The following is a 24,428-nucleotide window of genomic DNA, read 5'->3' as shown; positions in this document are numbered from 1 at the left end:
CCCATCGGCCATCTTACGTTGTCAATTTACAGCGGAAAGTTTAAACAGGACTATAATTGAAAATATGGTTATATGTAAAAGATAATTATAACAAAAAATAAACCAAAATAAAAATTCATCGACAACGCCTATCTGTAGAATATAATGAAAACAATATTTATTTGTATATTAGTATTTCGATATTAGTATACATTAATATTATGATACGTTAACATACCCTCAACGTTTATAAGATTTAATAGTCGTAAGATAGCATTTATCATGGACATATTCACGCGCATTGCATGTTTGTATATATACATCAGAGTGGTTCTTAGTAATAGATAATCGACAATCTTTCTTAAATTTTTTTTCAAAACTCCTTCGTCCTCCAAAAGGTTCTTATACAAACAAAAATACTTCTCGTTCAATATGATCTTGATCAAATAAGCTAATTTGATCATGTTTATTCCCTACAGGAATTATTTTTCATGCAGTAGAACCTTTTTTCAGCTAAATAACAATAAAATATTAAAGTTAATGAGTAAATCCTACCACAATATACATACATACATACATATTTTTGCTCGAAATAGGCATTGTTGTTAAGTTTTTGGTTTGTTATGAAATACGTGTACCACCTAAACTTTAATTGTTGTATTATACTTCCAATATTCTCATACATTGCAATTTCTGTCTAGCAGAATGTATTAATATAACAATAAGAAATCTTGTTGGTTTCTTTATGAGAAAAAAAAAGCCATGCAAAAGAGTTTTTACCATCTTGACTATTATTTGTAAAGTTGCCATTGTTTGGAGTATGTAGTATATGTAAATTATGTTCAATCTTACCACTACTAAATATATGGACATCGGCACACTGTAATGAGCTGAAAATGTTTTCGCTACATACTTGTTCATTTGCAATCACTACACTGCAGATTTTAAGCATTTATGACACGTAAGCATAGGAAAAACATACTAAACGTACCCATAATATGTACAATTATATAAAATAAAATATTAATACTATTACAATAATTTATGAAACATTTTCTACATACATTTTCCATGTGATTTCTACGTTAGCGTATGTCATAAATACATAAAATTCATTGCCTAGTAATCACTAATAATTCCAAATACCATTAGCATATATGAAAAATCTCATTGTTAGCGCTATGAATCTAATTTTTCCGGTTGATACCTTATAAAACACTTTTTTATCATTTCTTTTGTATACTGTATCTAAAAGTACAGTTTGGAATAATTACTAAACGGTCGGAGATACGAAAATAAAGTAGCAAAATGCAATATTATTCTTTAAATACAATTTTATATCAAAAAGAAAAATAAATTCTACAGATTCTACTATTTGAACCGTTTTTGAACAAAGCTACAGGAAAGGAAAAATTGTTAAAACACGCAATACAAGTTCTCTGCTACTTGACTTATTTTATTTACAGAATATACTCGAAATGTTCATCTTCAGTTTGTAACTGCAGGCTGCAGGAAATCCTAACACAAAAAGCATCGTATCTCCTACCCCTCCATAATTATTTCATTTTTTTTTCATACACATTGTCTTTGTATGTGAGAGCATGCGACATGTCTGCTTGCATACATTGGGTGTGTCTCGCAATTTATTTAATTAAAATGCGTATGTACATTTTAATTAAATTTACATACACATACACCCATTTTAATTAAACAATACAGAATTAGGATCTTCATTGTCGAGCTGTTTCACGTGTCTCAGTACGTCCTTCTTCGTGATGACTCCCAGAAGTCGCCTGTAAATATAAATATAAGAATATAAAATAATATATAATGTGACGGTCCGAGCGTGGACAGAAAAGTCTGCCCCGTCACAATAATTATTTTCTAAGTAAATATTTTTATTTTATTATATAAATAGATACCCATTATGCGTAACGAGCGTTTGTCTCAGCCCCAGCTTCCTAAACATATCAACGACAGTTTCCATAGGTGTCTGGTCCGTAATAGTAATCGGAGCCATGTCAAGGATTTTCTTCAGTTTGAGAGGCGGAGGGGAATGACTCTGAATATTGTTTCCATTGGTGAATATGACCAATGATTGTCCAGTGATCTCTTCCATCATACGCTTAGCATTCGCAATAGCAAGGTTCAGATCTCTGCGTAAGACAAAGCCGACGAGGTACTGCGATTCTTTAGAAACTATTACAGGGAACCCATTGTGCTCTGTTTCTTTTAATAAGTTTTCGACATCGTCTACTGTCATTGAATCCTGAGTGAGCACATGGAGAGCTTCGTTGCGCCTGGAAAAATTTTTAATCGATTAACTTCGAAAGAAGAGAAAAGATTGAGAGAAAATGTTGCTCCCGTCCAATATTTTAAAAAGATTTAAGTACGTGGTGATTTAATTACTTAGGTTGCATGACATCGGCTGCAAGAGTAGTATGCTGCACTTCATCCTTGCTATCAAGGAATGGATACCCATTCAAGCCGATGTGAGCATCGTAGATACCTTGCTTCCCAAGAGCATCGCCAACCCACTTGCTCGCCATGGCAGCAGCCATTAAAGGAACAATATATCTAACTCCACCAGTTAATTCGAACATTATTACCACGAGGGAAACAGTCATTCTCGTAACACCTCCAAGAACAGCTGCAGCGCCAACCATTGCGTACAGACCTGGCGTTATACAGTCCACACCGGTCGAGCACTCTTCGCTAAACATCCAGATGTGTGGATAATTGTATGCGAGTTGTTCCATTCCGATGCCAACAATGCGACCCATTATGGCTCCCAGACAAAGCGAGGGGATAAACAATCCGCAAGGTACTTTCATACCGAATGTGAATATTGTCATGACAAGTTTCAGGATTAACGCTAGAACAAGAAGCCATATCGCCTTATGGACTCCTGGGCCTGCTGCTGCTATTTCTATTGCAGATTTCACCGCGCTGAAGTTTCTGTTGTAATCACTGTAATAATATCAAATTATAATGCAAAGAGTTAACATTCCCCTAAAACAATAAAAAAAAGTAGGTTTTACAAACCATAAGATGTCTCCGTTGGACACCCCGCACTGACTAAACAATAAATAAATGAGTTGACTCGTGCTCATCCGTGTGTATGGATTAGGATATCCAATGACGGCAGTTGCAACTGTCACTATCAAAACCTCTGTAACCGGATACTGGCCTAATTTAGAGGTCTTGCGATACCTGCACCAGAACAGGTTCGCCTTGATGAACAAAGTAGCGATCACTCCCTGTAAAGATAAAAATGAGTAAAATCACAAGTCAAAAGAGTTCTTGTATCGTAGATTCACAGTGAAGACTTACTCCAATTATTCCAAGCATAACGAATGGTATCAACTCGAAGAATATCCAAGGTTTGTTGTACTCAACGTAAAAGAGCACCGAGTGTTCATTACCAAAGGGATTTATCGAGCGCAAAATGAAAGCAGCTATCAGAGCACAGAAGAACGACCGCCACAGGGTCTTCAGGGGAAAATAATAGCTCACCTGTAAAATAATTATTGTATAACTTAGTATATATACATAGTTTTGTTCATATTGACCTTGTGTAACATGGTAGTCTGGATATACAAATGATCTTTAGAGTACAAAGGGTTAAAATGATATAGACATTGTTTCTGTGACTCACCTCTTCGAGACTGAACAGAACACCACCAATTGGAGCACCGAAAGCAACTGAAACTCCTGCTGCAGCAGCTGCTGACAAGATCTCTCTCTTTTTAGCTTCATTTCTACCATATTTTGGAAAGAGATAAGAAAATATATTCCCTATGCAACAAGCTATGTGAACCATGGGTCCTTCCTTGCCTAAGTTCAAACCTGCGGAGACTGACAAAATCAAACCCACTGACTTAATTATCAACGTCCACTTTCCCAAATATCCACGAATAATGAATCCACTTAGAATCGTTTTAATCTAAAAACCGATTTCAAAGTGTAAATTATAAATTATTATGTTTTCCATTTATTTGTTCCTTTTATGTTTACCTCAGGAATTCCAGAGCCACAAGCGTAGGGAGCGAACATCCTTACTAGCGAGGCAGAAAGCGAAGCGAACAGGAGAGCCCAAGCTATGTAGAACATGTACGAGATCATGTAAGGGCCTGCGCCATCCTTCGACTGGTTAAATACCTCTGGCCATGTTCGCCACTGAAATAAATAACAAGCGATACAAATTTAAAGTTCCTGTGATACTCAGATATCTACGAAAAAACTGAGTAGTAGCAGTTTCAAAGTTGAAACTGCTCTAATAGAGTACAAATATCCTTACCTGAGAACAGTTACCACCATCAAAGGTTGTTTCGTTGTAACTCCAACAACATTGCTCTTTGTTCAGCCAGAAGGCTTGCGGACATATGCCAAATTTCAGATCGGTCATCCAGGAGGCTCCTATGTCTATGATACCTGCTGCAACTCCCGTAAAGAGTCCAACGAACAGAACGCAGAGCCATCCAGACCATGCGTCGTGGGCCCCCTTGATTAAACCCCAGATAGAGTCATGTCTTTTCTTCACGATGTATCTATGTCGCATTCTATCTCTAGCAATGTCTCGTTGCCAATCAATCGTATGGAAGTCATCGTACTGGCCAATCCCAGGAATGTCATCGGAATCAACTGAAACTGAGAGATCGAAGAAGCACAAATGATACTTTTTTTAATTTTGTGGATTACTGTGGAAGTTATAGTGTTTATTATAGTGCTTGCAGGACCTCACGAAACAAGAGCTTTTTTTATATTAGCTTGTATTTAAAAATTTATTATATATCTAATTGTTGCAAGCTATTATTTTTTATTGAGTATTTTTTTCTAACACTTTACATAAAGAAATTATAGTAGACATTACGTACTGTGGGAGGAAGCATCATCAATGCGAATGCAATGATCGGAAAGAACAGTACTGTCTCCGTGGTGAGATCCTACGTTATTAACTTCCAACATGTCGTCGTCGCTACTCGAATTATTATCGGATCCAGGTGTTCGAGTGTGAGAATCTTCTACAAAGTATGCATTGTCTGAATTTTCTACCTGTAGGAATAATTCAAGCAATACACTTTTTTCACATTTTTATTGTTTGATTGTTCCATTCGTGTCTTACCTTTGTATCAACTGACTGGTATGTTGTTAAAGGGTTCTGGTAATTTTGTGGTATCGTATTGTTTAACAAGTTCGTACCCTTCAGTGGAAACTTCTCCATGGCATTGCACACTGTAGGAATTTTGAGTATAACACGTGAGAAAAGAAGGAAATTTAAATTGAATGTGTTTGAAATTAAATTCCTTGTGGAAAATTGAATTCAAAGATTCATTCTTTTAGTACATAGAGTAAGATATTGTTGAAAAGAAAGTCTGGATTGTTTAATTTGTGATGACTAGAAGCGAAGGTACTAATTACATTTAAAAATTACTTGTTTCCTAATAGTTTTCTACCAATTGAAACTCCAGAAAAGAACAATCGCCTTCGCGTTACTGCATATTAAAACAGTACTGTCCTATAAGAGATTATCATATTTTCAGACTGTCCGTATGGGATTAGAGTGATGAATAATTCATGAGTGCTTTATAAGATTCTGAACCATAATCTTTCATTGTCCTGTATTACAGTATTATTATTGATAATTGTACAGAAATTGTTTAAATATGATAATGTGTGTTTAGTTAATAAAGCTGAGTAGAGATAATGCAAAAGTCTGCTTGTTATTTCAAAGAAAGCCACAAGTTTGTTTAAGTACTGCATACAATATTAAATAAATTTAATTTGTGGATAAATAACATACAGAATATCCATATTAATATATTTTAATATATGTTTGATATAGGATACAATAAATAATCGAATTTTAACTTACTAACAGTTAGTAACAGTTTATATATGTCTATGAAACAATTAGCTTTTTCTTTGTTTAGACTTAAAGAACTTTAAAAAATACAAAATAAAGCTGATTTAATGAATATATATTATCAAATGTGTACATAAGATAAGATAAATATTCTTAACACTTTAATTTACAAGTTGAGAAAGATTAAATTAAATCAATGAATTATAATTGCATTAATCGTACATCTGAGAGCAAGAAGAAATATTTAAATACACAAGAACTAGAATGTACTGGCGAAGCATGTACCACAAATTCATACCCTTAAATTTTAATTTATTAAGTATCGAATGAAAATTGTATGCCACTGTAGTGTCACAATGGCAATTTATTTTTATTCAACCTATTTATGTCAAATTCTCAAAACTAAGGAATGGACAACAAGCAATAATAAACGTACACTTGGGAAAATCCATTATTTGAAATGAATTCATGAAGAGGTTATCGACATCCCTAGAAAGTGAGGGATATGGATCTTAAAAGAAAGTTGAAAAGCGTGGATCTTTGAATAAAACATTAAAAATGTTTCCAACCTTCTTAAAATTTAGAACAAAATAACTTGCAATTAATTGTTACGTGTGGTTAGGATCAAGTTACCATACATTTGACAGTTCGACCTGTTCGACTGCTACTTGTCCTTACCATTTTTCCAGCTGGTGTGGTTACAAGCTTCCCGTTCATTAACTTTTTCTCCTTTCTTTTTTGTCACCTGAACATTGAGTAACACTATTTACGTTACTGGAGGTGATTGACAAATTCACCTCGAAGACACAAATCTCCCCTAACCCCTTTCGACTTTCGCCGTAGAGTATAGAAAAGCTACAGAAGGCTTTTATACAGCATACAGAAAGGCCAACGCTCACTAAGCCGCTCTGTGAGCGGGATTTAATAATATAGTGGCGCCATCGATGGGAAAACCCCCCAAGTTTGTAGTGAAAATAGTTTCCACTGTTGCTGCTAGATAGCGCTACTAACTAAAGTTTCTATAATTATTCCAGCGTTTAATAACTATTCATTAAAATGATAAATTTGAGATACTAACTACAATATTATACCATTATAAACCAAAGAATCATTAATTACGTAATTTATTAAAAATAAAGAACAATGAATGCGAAGATGTAAGTGGCGCCATCTAGCAGCAACAGTGGGAACTATTTTCACTACAAACTTGGGGATTTTCCCACCGATGGCGCCACTAGACTACTAAATCCCGGTCACAGAGCAGCTCAGTGAGCGGTGCTCCTTCTGAATGCACCCATAATAATGCTCCATCGAAGATGCATGTATATATGGTCGAAGATATTACACATATAGAGTATAGAGCAGTATAGAATACTCTGTGTTCGAGTTTGGACATATAAAATGGCACTTCGTTCTTTACCCTTTTTACGAATAAACGGTGATTTTAGAAATTGTTATGGGTAAGTTTTAACTCGTGACTTTACCTTTATTCTGATTTTTCTGTACATGACATTTGATACTATTTCATGACTTTACATAAGCATTCATGTCATGCTAAGTTGAACCAATAAACAATACTGTGATAATACTACAAGAAACAAGTTCAATCTCTTTAAAATGTAATTTATAGATTGTCTAAAAGACTGCTCTCGAGTTCAAGTAAGGAAACGAAAGAAGATGCAGTGCCATCGGTAATCCGGAAAAGTGTTAAAGATCTTTTAATGAACAAGGAGGAACAATTGTATCAAGAAGCTACGAAAGGTACTATTACAGTATCTTCGGTCGAAGACGTTGGGTTGGTCTCGGGTGTTCCAGAGGATCATATAAAAACTCGTAGAGTTCGCATATTTTGCCCTGCGAAAAGTGCTATGCAATCTGGCACGAATAACATTCATTTCTGGCAGATAGACTTCGATACGCGCGAGCGTTGGGAGAATCCACTAATGGGATGGACTTCTACGTGAGTATAATAGAATATTTCTCTTTCGAGCACTTAAATATTTAATAATATTGCTTTTTATCGTTAGAGGAGATCCCATGTCTAACATCAAAGTGGAATTTGCATCAGAAACAGAAGCTATTGCGCACTGTGAAAAAATGGGTTGGGAATACTATATTCAAAAACCTAATGTCAATAATCCTAAACCTCGTAGTTATGGTACCAATTTTGCATGGAATAAGCGCACTAGAGTGTCCACTAAATAAAGAATAGTTGATCAATAGAAGATAACATAGCTCTGTATATAGGTGTATCATTTGTCAAATGATAATAAAGTTATATGTATATAGAGTGATTTTTACAAAAACGTGTTTACAGAACATATAAGGATTTAGTAGTTTATTTTAAATTAATACAAACGGAGTGTTACCATGTTTGAATTAATTTTTTCAATAAATTTCCCTATTTAACTTTAGATATATCTGTATGTTTAATCGTAGAAATAAAAATGTATGGTATAAAATAGACAATGTTTTAAATTCCAGAGGAAAGATCTCTGAGTTCTTCTTTCGCTGTAACGTTTGCAAAGCCTTGATATTTTATAGGGTATGCCAATTGATTTCCTTTGTTCCAAGTGTACAATTCCTAGAATAAAAACAGTTTAAGATATTATTTTTATTCATTTCTTAAATTGAAGCAATGTTTACCTTTGTCTTATGGTTGTAGCTGACCGCTGTAGTTTTATGGTAAGGATTCGTAAAAGATAAATGAACAGGTATCGTTACATTTTTATAGAGATCAAAGGCCAACCTGAAAAAATACACAAAATTATTTAATTATTTATAAGTTATTCCTCCTTTGTGTTCTAATTAATACCTTATTTTCATTGATTCTTCTGTGACGCTATGAACAGCGTAAAGTACTCCTCCAGCAATAAACATTTCTCCAAATTTATGATTGTCAATACTAATATTCCATGCATATTGAATATTCATATTGGTCGCATCTAATTTCAGTACTACTGTATTGTTCGATGGTAATCCATATATTATCCACAAACCTATTTCCAAAAATAATTCACACGTTATTCATCAATTTTTATTTGCGAAAGAAAACATTTTTTCTAATTGTTGTAAAATTACCATTTTCATCAACATTGAAGTCGACGTAATTAAAATTATGGTTTGGCGTATAGAGATAGTTCCTTGTGTTCACTAGCAATCCTGGAAGATGCAATTCGCATCGTGGAAACTCCTTGTCGCATATATGGTCTGAACTGGAGTGTAAATTGAAGCGAAAGATGGAAGACCGGTTTATAGGATTGTAAAAGAAAGATCTGTTGTATACTATGTGTCCGTTTCCCTGTAAGTGAATTAAATTGAATATTCTGCGATATGTAAAGTACAAAATAATACGATATACCTGAAAGGAGTAGGGTAACGCAATGGAACGTGAACTAGAGTTTTTAAAATGATCTTTCGATTTGTATTCAAAAATGGAAGAGGTGTCATTCGTTCGAGTGACCCAGAGTTTATCAGAGAAACCATCTGATCTCGAAGATGCATCGTGCATCCAACTTCCATAGTGATCATCCATCGTACCCTTTAATACAGGCTTACCCAACGCTTCTATTACACCATCTACAGGGTTAAAGAAAAGAAATTAATGAGAAATGTATGTTGTATTTGAAATAAAAAAACAATACTGAACCAATTTACCTGCTAATCGCGGAGGAAGTCCAGTGAAGTTGATATTTGTTAGTGGCTGAACGTTTAAATATTCAGCAATATCTGTAAAGGTACATCTCAAAACAGGGCAAGCCACACAAGTATCATGCGGCACGCAAAGTTCCTCTAGATCAACATGTCTCGGTGGAGGCTCTCCATACGTAACATGTTGATGTTTTCCAATTGTTAATCTTTCCATACCATTTACATCATCTGTAATCGATTAACTCCAATTTTAATTGAATAATTGTAATTTTACACGAATAGTTATTTAAAGAACATAAACACTAAAAGTGCATAATAAGTTAACTTTTAATTCTCACCATGAATCACGATAGAGCCCTTGGTAGTATTAATATCGTTTTTGACAACGCAGTGGTAGGTGCCATGATCCGTTAACGTTATTCTTGTAATCTTCAAGCGCATCTTAAGCTAAAAATGATTAAGAATAAATGTAAAATACATCTAATAGTTCAATCACGCAACATTATCGTTTACTACCTTATACACATCTCGTCTATCGTAAACTTCTAGTCTATATTTATCAGACATTTTGAGACGACGACCGTCTCCGCGTTCCCAGTAAACAATCGGCTCTGGGAATGCCTCGACCTCGCATTCTAGAATTGCAGTGTTCTGGTTACGCACGAGAATCATTGGATTGCGTATTCGAATGAAAGGTGGAACTGGAAAGTGATTCTTCCGTTATACCAATTCAAACATAAACAGAGAAATTATAATATACTTAGAATAGTTAACAGCATCCATGTATTAATAAAGTGTGATGTTTACATTTAACTTGAAGCTTGAATCTTTTAGATGCTCTTGGAGGAACCCCATTGTCAGCGATGCAGGTATATTCTCCCATGTGTTCTCTGTTCACTGCAGTGATATTAAATGTATATCCAATGATGGACGTCACTATGTAAGAAATGATATATTCAGCAATTGAAGAACATGTAAAATATATATATATATATATTGAATATTCAATACATTGAAAATATAATCATTATTGAATGCCCTTGTAACACTCCACAGAACTACTAAGGTGGCTAAACATAATTAAATCTATTTCTAAATAATTATCACGTTTCCTATTACCATGCCAAGATCCAACAGGAATATTGCTACCATCAGTTCTAAACCATTGAACAACAGGCTGTGGTTTCCCACTCGCTACACATCTCAATCGTATATTGGTTCCTTCATACACAGAAATTAACGCAGTAGAATTTAATGACGCTGGTAACATTCTATCATCTAGAAGACATAATAAAAAAAAATGTTATCGCACTTTTGAAAGTTTCATTGTTTAAAATTACTCACCCAAAATGGAAGGAGGAATCAATAAATCGTTTACATTATAGTCATTCATGTTCACCTTCCAGGCTGATATCCCTGGCCTGCCATCTTGTCCTGGCGAGCCTGGTCTACCAGGAGGACCTATTTCTCCTAAAGTTGTTTACATCAACAACGTATCTTTTTGCATCCATGCGCAATTAGAATGAGGGAATTTGAAATAATTGTTAAGTTACCGCGCAGTCCAGGTGGTCCTTGTGGTCCTACGTGACCTGGCCTTCCTAAAACAACAGTTTACATGAAGAATAACAATTCCTACACAAATTTGCATTTTTTTTTTTATTCCTTTGGTTCTCATTGTTTATGTTGAGTCACTAAAGGTGGGAGAAAGCTTGGTGCGAAAGTATTTCTCAATCGAACAAAGTTTAGTAGGAAATGTGTTTTCATGAACTATTTTCACCCTTTTTCTGTCCATTATCCATTATTGTGTCCATAATTTTGTGTTCATAGCGCATACCATCTGTGCCATTTCGTCCTGGCCGACCAGGAGATCCGTTAAGTCCTGGTTTACCATTTATTCCCGGGAGTCCATCTAAGCCGCTACGTCCAGGAATTCCATCGAGTCCAGGTTCACCTGGTACTCCATCTCTTCCATCGAAACCAGGAGATCCTATTTCACCTTTTGGTCCAGGGGGACCGGTTAAACCAGGTGGTCCTCTTGGACCAGTACTTCCTTGCATTCCTGGAAGACCTGGGGCTCCTGGTAAGCCTGGTGGACAATATTTCATGGAAGATTGACAGAAATTTTCAATGGCATCCACCTACAATAACATAATTCTCTTTATTAAGCATGCCATCTTATATATCAATTATCCAATGAATGTGAAAAATTAACCTGCACCCGAGTGTCTGCGTTTAACCATACCCAATTATTGTCTACAGGAGTGATTGGAGAAGATGACAACCCTGACACAGCTACAGGAGGTGAAGTCACCTTCTTCGACTCTTTCAACATATCTTTTTCTTCCCAAATCTATAATAGAAAAAGAGTACAAAAAGTGCAAACACATACCATATTTTTTGTACAATGTATGCTAATAATACGTACTCTGGAAGCATCGGAAACCTTATTATCCTCCGTTACGGGCAACGCGCTGTTCCTCTTCCGACGTATCAATTTCTCAATCTCCAGAACATTGCGATCCTTCATAATATGAACATCCATCTCTACATGGGCTACATAAGTATACAGATAAATAGACGTTATAAATTGCAACACAAATTGAGTCAGGATAAGGAGAAACAGATTCCATGGCTTTAGCACCCAGTGTCTTGTTTTCATAGCAATTTTTCTCTCCATGGTGCTTAATCACTTTCCATCCCTGAAAATTAATTAATTAAACAAACTCCAAAAAAAAAGAAAGTACTTGAATACTCACTGAAGATAAAGCTTCTGTTTCTAATGAGATCTGTATTCCACGACGAATAAAGTGTATTCTTTATTGAAAAACTTCGAGTTGGAACATAAACCTCTTTATAGACTGTGATTGATGAGAGGTTATACCAGGGTATACGTCTCGTTCAATGTGGCTCTTTCCACCCCTCCTTTGGTGCCATCCACTCTACTTAATTCTCAAACGCGTCAATTTAACCCATTTAACCTACTTTAAGCAATCACAAATTACAGTAGTCACATATTATTAATTATATGTTGCTATATCAACACTTTAACTACCAGCCTAACTAGAAATGTCTACAACTTAGAAGAGTACTTTTGTAATACATTAGTATTGATTAGTATTGCTAAAGCAGGCTGATCTAAATTTCTGCATACTGTTACTAGTTGTATCAAAAGCCTTGTTCGTTTTGTCTGTACCCTCAAATTGAGCATTATTAGTAGTCAACACAATTTATTAACATAGTATAGATTCGAGTAAGTGGATATTAGAATTGAAAAGCATAGGAATAAACTCTTAATGGTAATACTATGTTAGTAGTTTATAATGGAGATAATAAATGCTGGCTGCTAGAATTTTCATGGTAGTATTGGTGTGATATGTAGTTACAATGTAAGTCCCAGGTCTGAATTGCTATCCTCAATACTGAAAGCTGACAATAAATTCAAGCACATTGCATAAGTCGCTACTTAACGTTAAAAACAAAAAGATTTCTGAAATGAACAGGGCTAGAAGAATAATCCATTTTCCATTATATTTACGTATCAAAAATACAAAAAAATATTTACAACTATTTATGATAATTTATTTTTAGTTTCTTCTATGTATTTTCTTACTGTCTTCTCGAATTGCTGCCTATTAAATTTATATTCTTCTGCTATATCGGTCATTAAAGGATCATCAGGGTTCGGATTTCCCAATAGATACTGTACAGCATCCAAAAGAGTTTTCAAACAGATAGTAGGCTTCCAGGTGCCTTTAGGTGGCATGTTTAAAAGATCCATGCAGATACGACCTTTGTTATCAATGTTTGGATGGTAAACGGGTGTTTTGAAAGTAATCAACGGGGGTTCGAATGGATACTTTTCGGGTATCATGATTTCTAGCTCAAAAATGCCACCATTGTATGGGGTTCCACTCGGTCCGACAATTGTTGCAATGAGGCATTCGAAATTACTTGATTTCGGATAACAACAGATCCCTTCTGTGGGAGAACACTCAAATTGTTTGAGTTCGCGTTTTAATCTAGCGGACTTTTGCATTGTTATCTTTAATTGAACAATTTTATTATTATTTTAATTAGTTTTAATAATCCACACTCTCTACTTTTGTTCCATGCACATCTAAAACAGAAAAAATATTTATATACGTTTGGTATTATCGACGACCACTGATACCTCTGTAAACAAATCCAAATATAACCTACATTTATCTACTCAAATTGATTTCAAATATGACTTTATGTTTCCAATAAATTTAGTCCAAGTGTTTTAATTATAATTTGGTTTAATTTAATCCTTTAATCTCACAGTTTTTTAAAGCGGTGTAGAGTAAACAAGTGTATAAACGAAGGCGCGAAATTTAGGTGTTATTTAGGCAAGTGCGCATGCGTCGTTCTGTGTCTCAATCTACGAATCGAAATGAAGCAAAGTACGGAGTATATATTTGTCGCAACTGTGAGTACACGCCATACGTTTTCCAAGTCGAAGATGTACAGTCTATAGTATCGTACTTTCAAGGAATGCAATATATACGTGCAAAATCGTTGACAGATCGAAGCGCCTCTGTCTACGTAATTAAGAAACTTGCGGGTCAATTTTCAGTACATCACCGATCCTTGTGGTGCTGTCAGTTTGACTTCGTCCTGTTAGTTGGTGAAGAAGAGGATCGTAGAACGATCAAAATGGTAAATCCGCGAGATCGCGATCGCTTGAACGTGCGCCAGTGTTTCTAACAATCGTAATTCCTTTGTGTTTTAGTCGTTCACGGAAAAAATAATATCGATTATGCAGAAACCAGGACAGGACCCTGTTGCCAGGGACGATGTACCCTGGTGGATGAAATATGCTGGTCGAGGACTCGGCACTGTAGGAAGCCTAAGTACGTATTTCAAAGTAATGTATTTGTAAAGTAATCGTTACATATTTCATCGTAACAGATTTCATTTATCCTCGTTGATCTTTGATTATACAAATTCTTTTTTGTACAGAGCCTTCTGCTGAGAGGTTTCATTTTAAATTTCCCCCAAAAAAGACATCTGTTTTTAACAAAAATTGGAATATCTCCATTCCAGGTCAAAGTACAAACCGTACAGTTAAATATAAATCACAATATCCAGCCACCTTGGAATTTCTGACAGATAGTCATCCTTTTTGGGAAGTTTTGCATTAAATTTTTAAACAACTTCAGTACAACGCTCATGATATCTGAAAAAGCAAAAAACTGCATAGCAATTAAAGTCTGTAATTTACATGTATGCAAATTTAATGTAATAATTGTTATTAATTTGTTCCAGTTGCAATTTTTCTCGGAGCATGGAACTGTGCATCGATACTGTTGGGTTCTATAGACTGCTTAATTAGCGGCATGTGGCAAATGGTGGCTGGTTTTATAGTTATAATGATAGAAGCACCGTGTTGCTGTCTATTTATTGATTTTGTACAAAACTTAAGCGATTCGGTAGAGAAGAGGCCGTATTGGAATAGGGCAGCAGCATATTGTTTGTAAGTGTGTCACATTCTCAGAGCATTCCAAACACAATAATGTATTTTCTTTCTAAAACTTCATTTTGTGCCACTAATGAGGTGCATTCTGTCTTTTTATTAATTTAGAATGGCGCTTCCACCAATCATCGTATGTATAGGTGTAAGTAGCATATTTGGCAGCGGTCTGATATTCGCAACTGGTGTGATATATGGATTGATGGCATTAGGACGAAAGTAAGTGAATCATTTACAGAGTAATTTATTTTTACATAAACTCTTTATTTTAAGTACCAATGATTATTCTTTGTCTCACCATTTTGTTTGGTTGAAGTAAGTGTGTGGTGTGCCTTCGCAATAATATGTGCACATGTTCGCTTGCAGGTAGAGAAGTAATTTGTGTATGTTATTTAATATAAAACTGTATCTATGTTTGAATTTGTTACTGTGGTTTTTGGGTACCATTAATCAATACTGAGCAAAAATAATAATGATCTGGATTCCAGCTCCAAACTTTGAAACTTTCTATTCAATCTCTGGTTATGTCAAATTAAATGAGTATTGTTTTGCAAGTATCCTTGCTTGGATATTCTTATATTCCTTTAATTCTTGGGCTCAGATTTCGGGTTTTCGTACACCTTGGTGATCACTAATGTTGTTACTAATACACTAATAATAACAGAGGATCCAGGCCCGACCAAGCAGGAATGACGTCGGGTATGGGTTCCCCCCAGGGTACAGTACCTCCTACTACAGATCATCCTACGACTCTCGTGGAGAATCCTGAAGTCTGGAGGCCTACATAAATCATCAAACATTCATTGCACCACTTCACTAACCAGGCAATAATATATAAAGTTTAATGTTATTTTTATACTTGTAGTGTTCTTAGATGCTACTTAAATTTACATCATATGCTGCATTACAATTAAACTATCATTTAACGAATTTATTGCCATGCTCATCGTAACTTTTATTAAGTTAAAATTTTGTTTTGTGAACAATTGGAAACTACATTTGTCCTAGTAATTATTTTTGTAACCATTTTATCAAACTACTTCATTCATTAAATGTCTATCATAAAATACAAACGTGTACTTTAACAAGACTGTTATCATAAATGCATGTACTCTCAAGTTTGAGAAAATTACTTCGTCAAGTAAGTTTAAGTAGTCTTTCTCCAAGCAATGCTTCAAAAAAGAATTAAAATTGTATCTATACAGAAATTTCAATGTTAATGAGGACAATATTCTTAACGCTTCATTAATTATGCATAGCTATAACGCTCATAAACATTCATTACCATACTAAACCACTTAATTATAGCTAACGATCTCATAAACATTTCATTGTATTGAATATATTCTACAGCAATATGTCATTCAAAGTATTTGTAATATTTGCGTCCATATTTTCATTGCTATCTAGTTATCTTATCTTATCTATTATCTAGTGATTGCAAGTGCCAATTTGAAAATACTTATCGTAATTTATAAAACTTCTTTCGAATGATATTAGAATTAGGTGTACCTTCAGTAATACCAGAGTTTATTAAAACTTTAATGATTTGTGAATTTTCAGGGCACCTCTACAAGAAATGAGATCAGCAGCCACGAATGTTCAGGCTCCTTCGTCGAGTATGGAAGCCACACTTGTTGAGAATGCTCAACCGATGGGGGTTTCCAACAAACCAGATAGTAATGTTTGACTTTTAAGAATTACTTGACAAACGATTCCTTTTTAGCGCGTGTGATGATGAATGCTAACTTAGTCGAATAACGATCAGTCAAGTTCACGAACATTCATTATCATACTAAATCATTTATTTATATCTGACGAGTTCACGAACATTTTATTGTATTGACTATATGATGGCGATGTATCGTTCAAATTGTTTGTAATACTTGAGTTAGAGTTGACATAAAATACTAGCTAGAAATACAATTATGTCAAGTAAAAATACCCATTCGCCTAGGAATGTGTTCATGCGATACTCATTACAAGCAAAGACTCCAGTAAAACCCTAACATAATCTTTTTCTGTTACGTATAATCTCCAGCTTTGATAAACTTGATTGTTAATAGTGTATGATGTTCGTATAGATTATTTTTTATTCATTAAAACATACATGCCCAAAGTTGCAGGGAATAGAACCAGATTTCAATTTTTCCCTTGAAATAATGGCAATATTGATGGGTATCGTAAAAATTGTATCTCGAAATCATTATTCATGGGCTTCGTATCCATGCTGTCTTATTTGTGTGTCATAAAAGAAAACTCTAATGATGAAATTAATCCTGAAGAATATGAGTAATTATCGTACACTAATTGATATTGGATGCGATTTAAATTTTACATTTGAAGGAAATGAGTTTATATTTCGAAGAAAAATAACACTTCCAGAATCAAAATACCTCAATAATTTGGAACATACATACATACATAGATGTATATGCATGTATATGTGTGTACATAAAATATATGTGGATATGTGCTTAGCGAACCTTCTTATAACACCTTTTGAGAAATTGTTAATGAATAGAAATTAGAGGAATGTGTTCTTTAAGAGTGCAATGGTTAAAAATTTATTTTGAGTGTTTTTTAATAATCTGAAAAATACAAATTAATATTGAACACTTATTGGAAAGCACACTTATTAACTTTTGTCATTGCTGTTTGTGTAAAAATTATGAAGCTGTGCTATGTATGCTGTCATATTCATGTATATAGTGTTATCATATTTTAATAATTATCTCAATTTTCATCCTGTGTTATAAGAGAGCTACTGTACATGTATACGTGTGCATGTGTACGTGTGCGTATATGTATCTGAATTCATCTGTAATTATTTCATGCAGTATGTAAACTTGTGTTACAATTAACTTTCATACATTCTCCTTTTCTCCGGAATTTAGAACTCCAGATTTAATTTTGTAATAGTTTATACTTCATTCTTGTGGCCAAATATATTTTAAAATTTAATGGAGGTAACTAACAACTATTTTGTGATATGACAAAGAGAAAGTATAATTAATTGTGTCGATACGGTCAGGTTCTCGCGACCCTGGTCTTTATACAATCAATTTTTCATTCATTTCTCAGTCATAAATTTTATATTATGTATTTTTATGCAAACAAGCATTTATTTCCTACTCTGGATTATCGCGTTACTTGATCATTTTCTTCCCCTACATTCCTATTTATAGTTTATTTATTTATTAAGAACATAAGACTATAGAAGCGTTAACTCTTGAACCAATTTATCAATCCTTTAGTGTTGATTTTTATATTAAATTTGCCAAATGAATTTAATTTAAATGCCATTTTTAGAGGCATGCTGATGATTGTATTATTATAGTTACTATTACAAACCCTGTGTTTATTGTAATTCCTATAATACATACATATTATTGTGATTATATATATTTAAATAGTTTTTATCCATTTTATGTTTATCGTATGTAACAAAGTATACTAGAATAACATAAAACAAAAACGTAGATAGCATTAATTAGTGTGCATAAAAGGAAACAATTTCATTATTCGTTGAATATATTTCATGTTATTCTAAAGTTTTTAATTTTAACTTTCTAATTTTGTAAAAATTACAAAATATTTGACAAATTGTGTTATTAAAAGAATATGTTACCGATCTCGATGTTATAAAATTTATCAATTACAAACATTTGTGTATAATGTTTAATAGTATAACTGATTATGTAAATATGCATCAAATATCAGGCTGACAAATATTAATTTCCCGCACGACTTTATTTCATTCGAATGTCTGCGAACAGCTCCATTTATGTTATGCAAAATAGATCATACGAAGGAAATATGAAGGAAACGTTCTAAACAATGTAAGAAAATGTAATATGTGTAATATGTATCGTAAATGTCAAGCGTGGCACTTTATTGATATTGTAAGAAACGGTACGATGGAACATGATGGTTATATTTCTCTGTTACAAAAAAGTGTGTTCAAAAGTTCAATGATTTATAACTTAACGTGTACTCTTGACAAATTATTATTGGAAAGAATCGTATTCTATACCAAAAATCTCAATGTACATTGTTCACTATAAATCAATGAATTGCATATAAATTTAAACTAAAATGTTTCTTCGAACTATTTTGAAATATACGTAGATATTCGACTTCCATTACGTGAAATATCAGTAGAAGTATTTATTACTCGTACAGTACTTAGCAACTACGCGAATGATATCATATCGATAGTTTAGAGCAGGTATGTTACCTGAGAGAGTACTCCTGAGAAAAAGGGCAATTCCATGTAAAATTGATCTCTTAGTGCGCTTAAGATCAGAGGCTTAGATAAAAGTGAAATATGGAATAGTCCACGTGAAATAAATTGGAGATTTAAACCATCGTTGTGCTGTTTTTGAATTTCTTTTAAAAATTCCAACTATATAAATGAACTTTTGTTACAAACAGCCATTTGTCTTTTCTATTGGTAGCAAACGAATCTTTATTAAAGAAAAGATACAAAGAAATTCAAGTTTTAAAGATTTCTTTAATGAGACCACATAAAATTCCATAAAAGCCATGCGGATAAATTCTTTGAAGCATTCTGTGCGAATTACTATGCTTTTCATCTTTGATCTTATATATGCATTTCGATTCTCGCAATCCTAATTCGAAAGCAAAAAATTAATATTAAATGTGGAACAAAAATATCTATTATATAGTTTCATTGATAATGTTGCTCGTTTGTGCTATAGCTAGTGAATTTTAAAAGAAAGCACTGGATCCTACTGATAAAAGATATATAAATTTACCAATGCAATATTAGACTATAAAGATGCAAATACAAAGTTCAGAGCTGATAGTCGTAAAAGAAAGAAACAAAAATAGAAATAGAGTTTTAATGTAATGTATACTCAGATTACTTTATCTTTTAACACAGACAAAGTTGAAAGCAATAAAGTAAAAATTGTAAAGTGTTCGAAACATGAATTAAATACATAAATTTATTCTGTTAATTTATTCTGTCACTTCATCCTTCATTATAAAGTTGCAAATCGACAAAGTGAAAGTTGTAGTGTCCAAATATTAAAGTTACTCACTGTAAACATACTTGGAAGCTATTTCAAACTTCGTTGTAAATAGAACTCGATATCTCGTTATTCCATACCTATGTTCACACCGTACAATATAAATACTATTCTCCCAATAATAGTCCAGTCAAGTTCTATTTATAGAATCTTGGTTAGAATACATTGGGTGCATCCCCAGTCAGTTCCATATCGGATGGACAAAACCCTAGGCTTTGAATAAATCTGAAGTTTGGCGATGTGTTTGTCTCGTTTCCTTCTTTGGAAAATGTTCAAAAGAGGAAACGAGACAAACATATCGGCAAACTTCAGATTTATTCGAAGTCTAGGGTTTTGCCCATCACTGGATGTGGCTACGCGATAGGCGGCCGCGCTCATATGCTACCGCGGCTGCTCCAACGGTATACGCGCGCTCTGATTGGTCGGGGTTTTTTGTTAATATCTGCTTAATAAAGTCTCGGACAACATTTTTGCTAAGGAAAAAGTTGTTTCAAATCACCCCCCAAACCACCCCTTTCAAGATGTTACAACATTTTTGGGACACTGTATAGTGTAGTATCTGTGCTCAGCCGCTCTGTGAGCGGTCGCAAAGCGGCTGAACAAGCGGTAGCCCCCTGAATGCAGCCATTATTTGGCATGCGCGAAGGTTTAATGCACAAGGACGCCATAATTGTTTAAAAGAGCGTTAGGTGTGGGCAGGTGTAGGAGTGTCGCGTGATGCCTATATGTGGTTTCTTATGCGTTAGGTGTATCAGGTGTATCATCCAGAGCTGTCTATAGGACCGTGATTTCAACTGCTCGAGCTGCGTGGTGTGAAGGAGAGTAGGTTAGCTCGCAGTCTGGTGACTTTCCCCTTTTATCACTGTTACCTAGTGTTTAGTGTTCGAAGCCCATGAGAATTTGTTCCATAGAAAAATCTCTCTCTCTCGAATACGCCACAGTGCGTCGATTACATTCAAATCGTTACGTTACACATTTTCGATCTTTCGTTCGAATAACTCCTTTTCAATATGTTTTCGAAGTAATATTCATACATAATATAAGAAGCCACCGCAAAACTTCTTGCGTCCATAAAAGCACTATTTTTATTCTTTAAGGGTAAATAAAGATCCATGATCGTAATTGAGGTAATAGATCGAGGTCAGGAGTGCTGCAGTTAATGAAAGGCCCCCCCCTACCGTGTTCCCATCGCGAAACAAGGACAAATTACGCCAAACATATATTCATTCCGTTTTTTCGTATCGCCGTAACATCGTTTCTTTCTTCGCGTTTTCCTCCCGTCTCTTTCTTTCAACAGCTTACCCTACCTTTCGTTTTATGATCTTCCTCTATCGTACGTTTAATACTATTTATTTATCTCTCTCGCACCCGTCCCTCTTCATGTTCCTCTCCCTGTTCCATGGCACTTCAACTTCTCTGTCTCTCTTAATCTTTCGCGCTCTGTCGAATCGGACTAGCCTCCCTTCCTGCGAATTTACGTGGATATTTCTACTTGTGAACGGTTTCCAAACTTCAGGATGCAGGCCATTAAGTGCGTTGTCGTAGGGGACGGGTGAGTATTTTTAAACGTTATTATAACGCGTGTTGATATGTTTGCCTCTCCTATTTTAGCACTACTCGATCTAGAGATCTACAGATCTGACCATTGGTTTTTCCCGATCAAGAACTATTTCAAATCAGGCACCACACCCGATATTTCGTTTAACGCGTTTTTATACGTACCTTTATCAATTTTATAATATCCGATAAAAATGAGTAATAGCTCGTTTTGAAATTGCACTGTAATTGTTAATAATTCAAGCTTGGATCTTCTTTCACTTTTGCTGTCATTTCCCCCCTCTCTTTATCTTGTGTTTAAGTTTACTTGTAATTGTTATTTTATCACTTCGACTCCAATCGAACACAAATTTTATATCTCTACTTAATCTTATTCAATTAAACTGTCTTTAATCTATTAATGTCTACAGAGCCGTAGGTAAAACATGCCTCCTCATAAGCTACACTACCAACGCCTTTCCTGGAGAATATATTCCAACTGTGTTCGACAATTACTCAGCAAATGTAATGGTCGATGGGAAACCAATCAATCTCGGTTTATGGGACACGGCTGGTCAGGAAGATTACGACAGACTGAGACCCTTGTCTTACCCACAAACAGATGTGTTCTTGATCTGTTTCTCGTTGGTTAACCCGGCCAGTTTCGAAAACGTTCGTGCCAAGTGGTATCCAGAGGTGCGTCATCACTGTCCAGCTACTCCGATCATTTTAGTAGGAACGAAGTTGGATTTACGCGAAGACAAGGAGACAATTGAGAAATTAAAAGACAAAAAGCTTGCACCAATTACATATCCCCAGGTATGTATCACTGTGGTTAGTTTATGAATCGTTCGTTAACCCTTTGTGGATAAGCAGTTTGTACCGAGACACTGTGTGCAAAAGATTTCTCTGCATGTAGTATATATATGTTTGCAGAACAGTGATAGGCATTTACTGTAAAGGGTTAACGATCAATTGACAATTAATGGTTTAAATTCTACGTTATACTTAAAATTATTTGAAACAAAGACTATTGTAATGTTGTGTTTAGGGTTTGACAATGGCAAAAGAGATCGGTGCAGTGAAATATTTAGAATGTTCAGCGCTGACACAGAAAGGATTGAAAACAGTATTCGACGAAGCGATTCGTGCAGTATTATGCCCTGTTCTGCAAGTAAAACCAAAACGCAGATGTTTCCTTCTATAATATTAAATGTCCGATGACGGTGGAGCATGTGTAAATGTATGACCCCTCCTCCGATCGGACTCGATTACAGCAGGACATTTAACTCTGATTGAAAAAAAAGAAGAAACCGCTGTACGATTCATTTCTCTACCAGCATCTGCCATAAAAGCGCACAAATCAATTTGTATAATGCGTCTAAAAAGGTAAAAAGAAAAAAATATATGTGTGTTTTGGACATTAGCCAAATGTTCCAAACAGAGAAAGGAAGCCAAATGAAAATCGAACTGATAATGTACAGTATACTAGAGTGTGTTACTAATATTAGTTACTACATATGAATCGTAAGGAAACAAACATTGCTATGTGTGTTTGTTCGCACACTGGATACTAATCAATTTGATCGTAGAGACGAACCATTTCATGCAATTTCGCATTGTATATTTTAGAAAAATGTACATTTTAGAGGAATATTAATCCATTTTTTAAATCTTTGATATAGGAAATAACAAAGTAAAAATATTAATAATTCTAACAATTTCTTTATGTTTTACTTGCGTCTCACTTTTCTATGGCAAGCATTTCTCTCTGATAAGTTGATCTTTCCCAAGCGACAATTCTATTTAGAGTCGAATAGTGTTCTGAGAGACATACAAACTGGTAGAAGGTGGTTTCTTACCAAAAATATTTTTCTGGGAAATGATATTTCCAAGAGAATGAATTTTCCAAAAATTCGTTAAGTACATTTGCATTTAATTAAACTTTGGCTCTGTATACTTTGATATAAACTGTACTCATGTTTCTTGTGATTCGCAAGGAATTTTATATATTCATTTTTAATCCAGCTGATAAGTTATTTAGGTGGTGGCATAAATGCTCTTAGAATATATTTCTTTTTATCTCTGAACCAAGGTCTGAGTGCTTGCAAACTGAAAGATGGGTCAAAGTAGAAGTCTATTTGAAACTTGAATTAAAATGAAGGCTTACAAAGGCTAATGAATTTTCTTATTCATCTTCCTTGAAAGCAAGGTCTGATAAAAAAAATATTATTTTCTGTGTTCAATGAACTTTTCCAAGCAGAGTTACAACTGCTCCTTACTTTTTCAAGAATACCATCCACAAATCAGATGCAAATTGCATAAAATGAATTCCTCCGTGAACTGAATTGGTTAATATTGCTATGAGTGTTTGTGTGCGCATACACCACATCATGATATAACGTAGATAGTCACCTAAGTTTTAGAGATGAGCAATACAAGTGTGATTCGAGTTCTCTGCCTCTTCGTTGCATCTTTCTATTGCAACGATTTTGCTGTAATTGATACGCACAACATGGCCCTGAAAAGATAAAACATGAAAAGGAAAATTTAATATCAGAGGTGGGGAAGAAAATTAGTATGCGTGGGTGAATGATGTTTGAAAGAGTGCATATAAAAGCCATGAGAGAAAGACAGATAAAGAAATTATTCTATAGCAAGTAATTGTACATAAATGGTAAAAGTTCAAACTGTATTCCTATTACTATCATTTTACATGTATAAGCTGCTGAATCTAAATCGAACGTTATTTGTTTTCTATATATATATTATAAATATATATAAAGTGGGGCTGGACCGAGATCTATTTCAATCATCGCAGATCCACTGACTCGTGCAATCTATC

The 24,428-nt window shown here is 34.4% G+C and overlaps 6 protein-coding genes across 12 annotated transcripts; 3 read left to right on the top strand and 3 right to left on the bottom strand.

The window, feature by feature from the left end:
• Window positions 1–133: 133 nt before the first annotated feature.
• Window positions 134–6,685, bottom strand: LOC128876232 (H(+)/Cl(-) exchange transporter 5). Of its 4 annotated transcripts, none has more exons than XM_054122415.1 (11): window positions 6,524–6,685; window positions 5,105–5,214; window positions 4,857–5,034; window positions 4,280–4,629; window positions 3,997–4,158; window positions 3,638–3,925; window positions 3,313–3,495; window positions 3,025–3,239; window positions 2,389–2,949; window positions 1,902–2,279; window positions 134–1,772 (listed from the first exon to the last, which is right to left on the bottom strand). In XM_054122415.1, the coding sequence occupies exons 2-11, from the start codon at window positions 5,201–5,203 to the stop codon at window positions 1,682–1,684; spliced, it is 2,505 nt and encodes an 834-aa protein (XP_053978390.1). In that variant the 5' UTR covers window positions 5,204–5,214; window positions 6,524–6,685; the 3' UTR covers window positions 134–1,681. The 4 variants fall into 4 exon arrangements, with proteins under 4 accessions (XP_053978390.1, XP_053978391.1, XP_053978392.1 ...); XM_054122416.1 differs by having other exon boundaries at window positions 4,280–4,623; XM_054122417.1 differs by lacking the exon at window positions 6,524–6,685 and having other exon boundaries at window positions 4,857–5,059.
• A 459-nt stretch (window positions 6,686–7,144) lies between these two features.
• LOC128877666 (NADH dehydrogenase [ubiquinone] iron-sulfur protein 4, mitochondrial) lies at window positions 7,145–8,259 on the top strand. Its single transcript, XM_054125178.1, has 3 exons — window positions 7,145–7,305; window positions 7,476–7,805; window positions 7,873–8,259. The coding sequence occupies exons 1-3, from the start codon at window positions 7,247–7,249 to the stop codon at window positions 8,048–8,050; spliced, it is 567 nt and encodes a 188-aa protein (XP_053981153.1). The 5' UTR covers window positions 7,145–7,246; the 3' UTR covers window positions 8,051–8,259.
• LOC128877661 (uncharacterized) lies at window positions 8,169–12,869 on the bottom strand. Of its 2 annotated transcripts, none has more exons than XM_054125169.1 (16): window positions 12,253–12,869; window positions 11,922–12,195; window positions 11,709–11,846; window positions 11,331–11,634; window positions 11,050–11,094; window positions 10,841–10,966; window positions 10,616–10,774; window positions 10,304–10,432; window positions 10,013–10,197; window positions 9,835–9,943; window positions 9,503–9,724; window positions 9,207–9,424; window positions 8,927–9,146; window positions 8,661–8,844; window positions 8,492–8,594; window positions 8,169–8,429 (listed from the first exon to the last, which is right to left on the bottom strand). In XM_054125169.1, the coding sequence occupies exons 2-16, from the start codon at window positions 12,171–12,173 to the stop codon at window positions 8,319–8,321; spliced, it is 2,505 nt and encodes an 834-aa protein (XP_053981144.1). In that variant the 5' UTR covers window positions 12,174–12,195; window positions 12,253–12,869; the 3' UTR covers window positions 8,169–8,318. The 2 variants fall into 2 exon arrangements, with proteins under 2 accessions (XP_053981144.1, XP_053981145.1); XM_054125170.1 differs by having other exon boundaries at window positions 11,739–11,846.
• A 136-nt stretch (window positions 12,870–13,005) lies between these two features.
• LOC128877667 (ubiquitin-conjugating enzyme E2 T-like) lies at window positions 13,006–13,841 on the bottom strand. 2 transcript variants are annotated; one of them, XM_054125179.1, is made up of 2 exons: window positions 13,697–13,841; window positions 13,006–13,613 (listed from the first exon to the last, which is right to left on the bottom strand). In XM_054125179.1, the coding sequence occupies exon 2, from the start codon at window positions 13,530–13,532 to the stop codon at window positions 13,065–13,067; it is 468 nt and encodes a 155-aa protein (XP_053981154.1). In that variant the 5' UTR covers window positions 13,533–13,613; window positions 13,697–13,841; the 3' UTR covers window positions 13,006–13,064. The 2 variants fall into 2 exon arrangements, with proteins under 2 accessions (XP_053981154.1, XP_053981155.1); XM_054125180.1 differs by having other exon boundaries at window positions 13,668–13,811.
• A 35-nt stretch (window positions 13,842–13,876) lies between these two features.
• Window positions 13,877–19,360, top strand: LOC128877664 (calcium channel flower). 2 transcript variants are annotated; one of them, XM_054125176.1, is made up of 6 exons: window positions 13,877–14,176; window positions 14,250–14,370; window positions 14,786–14,993; window positions 15,102–15,209; window positions 15,655–15,814; window positions 16,554–16,693. In XM_054125176.1, exons 1-5 carry the CDS (start codon window positions 13,877–13,879, stop codon window positions 15,776–15,778), a joined length of 861 nt encoding a protein of 286 aa, XP_053981151.1. In that variant the 3' UTR covers window positions 15,779–15,814; window positions 16,554–16,693. The 2 variants fall into 2 exon arrangements, with proteins under 2 accessions (XP_053981151.1, XP_053981150.1); XM_054125175.1 differs by lacking the exon at window positions 15,655–15,814 and having other exon boundaries at window positions 16,554–19,360.
• A 1,362-nt stretch (window positions 19,361–20,722) lies between these two features.
• On the top strand, window positions 20,723–24,379 carry LOC128877665 (ras-related protein Rac1). The gene is made up of 4 exons (XM_054125177.1): window positions 20,723–20,873; window positions 21,564–21,599; window positions 22,015–22,402; window positions 22,635–24,379. The coding sequence occupies exons 2-4, from the start codon at window positions 21,565–21,567 to the stop codon at window positions 22,788–22,790; spliced, it is 579 nt and encodes a 192-aa protein (XP_053981152.1). The 5' UTR covers window positions 20,723–20,873; window position 21,564; the 3' UTR covers window positions 22,791–24,379.
• The last annotated feature ends 49 nt before the right edge of the window (window positions 24,380–24,428 follow it).

The sequence above is a fragment of the Hylaeus volcanicus genome, chromosome 5 (genome assembly GCF_026283585.1).
Source record: "Hylaeus volcanicus isolate JK05 chromosome 5, UHH_iyHylVolc1.0_haploid, whole genome shotgun sequence".
NCBI classification, from domain to species: Eukaryota; Metazoa; Arthropoda; class Insecta; order Hymenoptera; family Colletidae; genus Hylaeus; species Hylaeus volcanicus.
The sequence above is the reverse complement of the archived record's forward strand: the minus strand, read 5'-3'. Positions and strand labels throughout refer to the sequence as shown.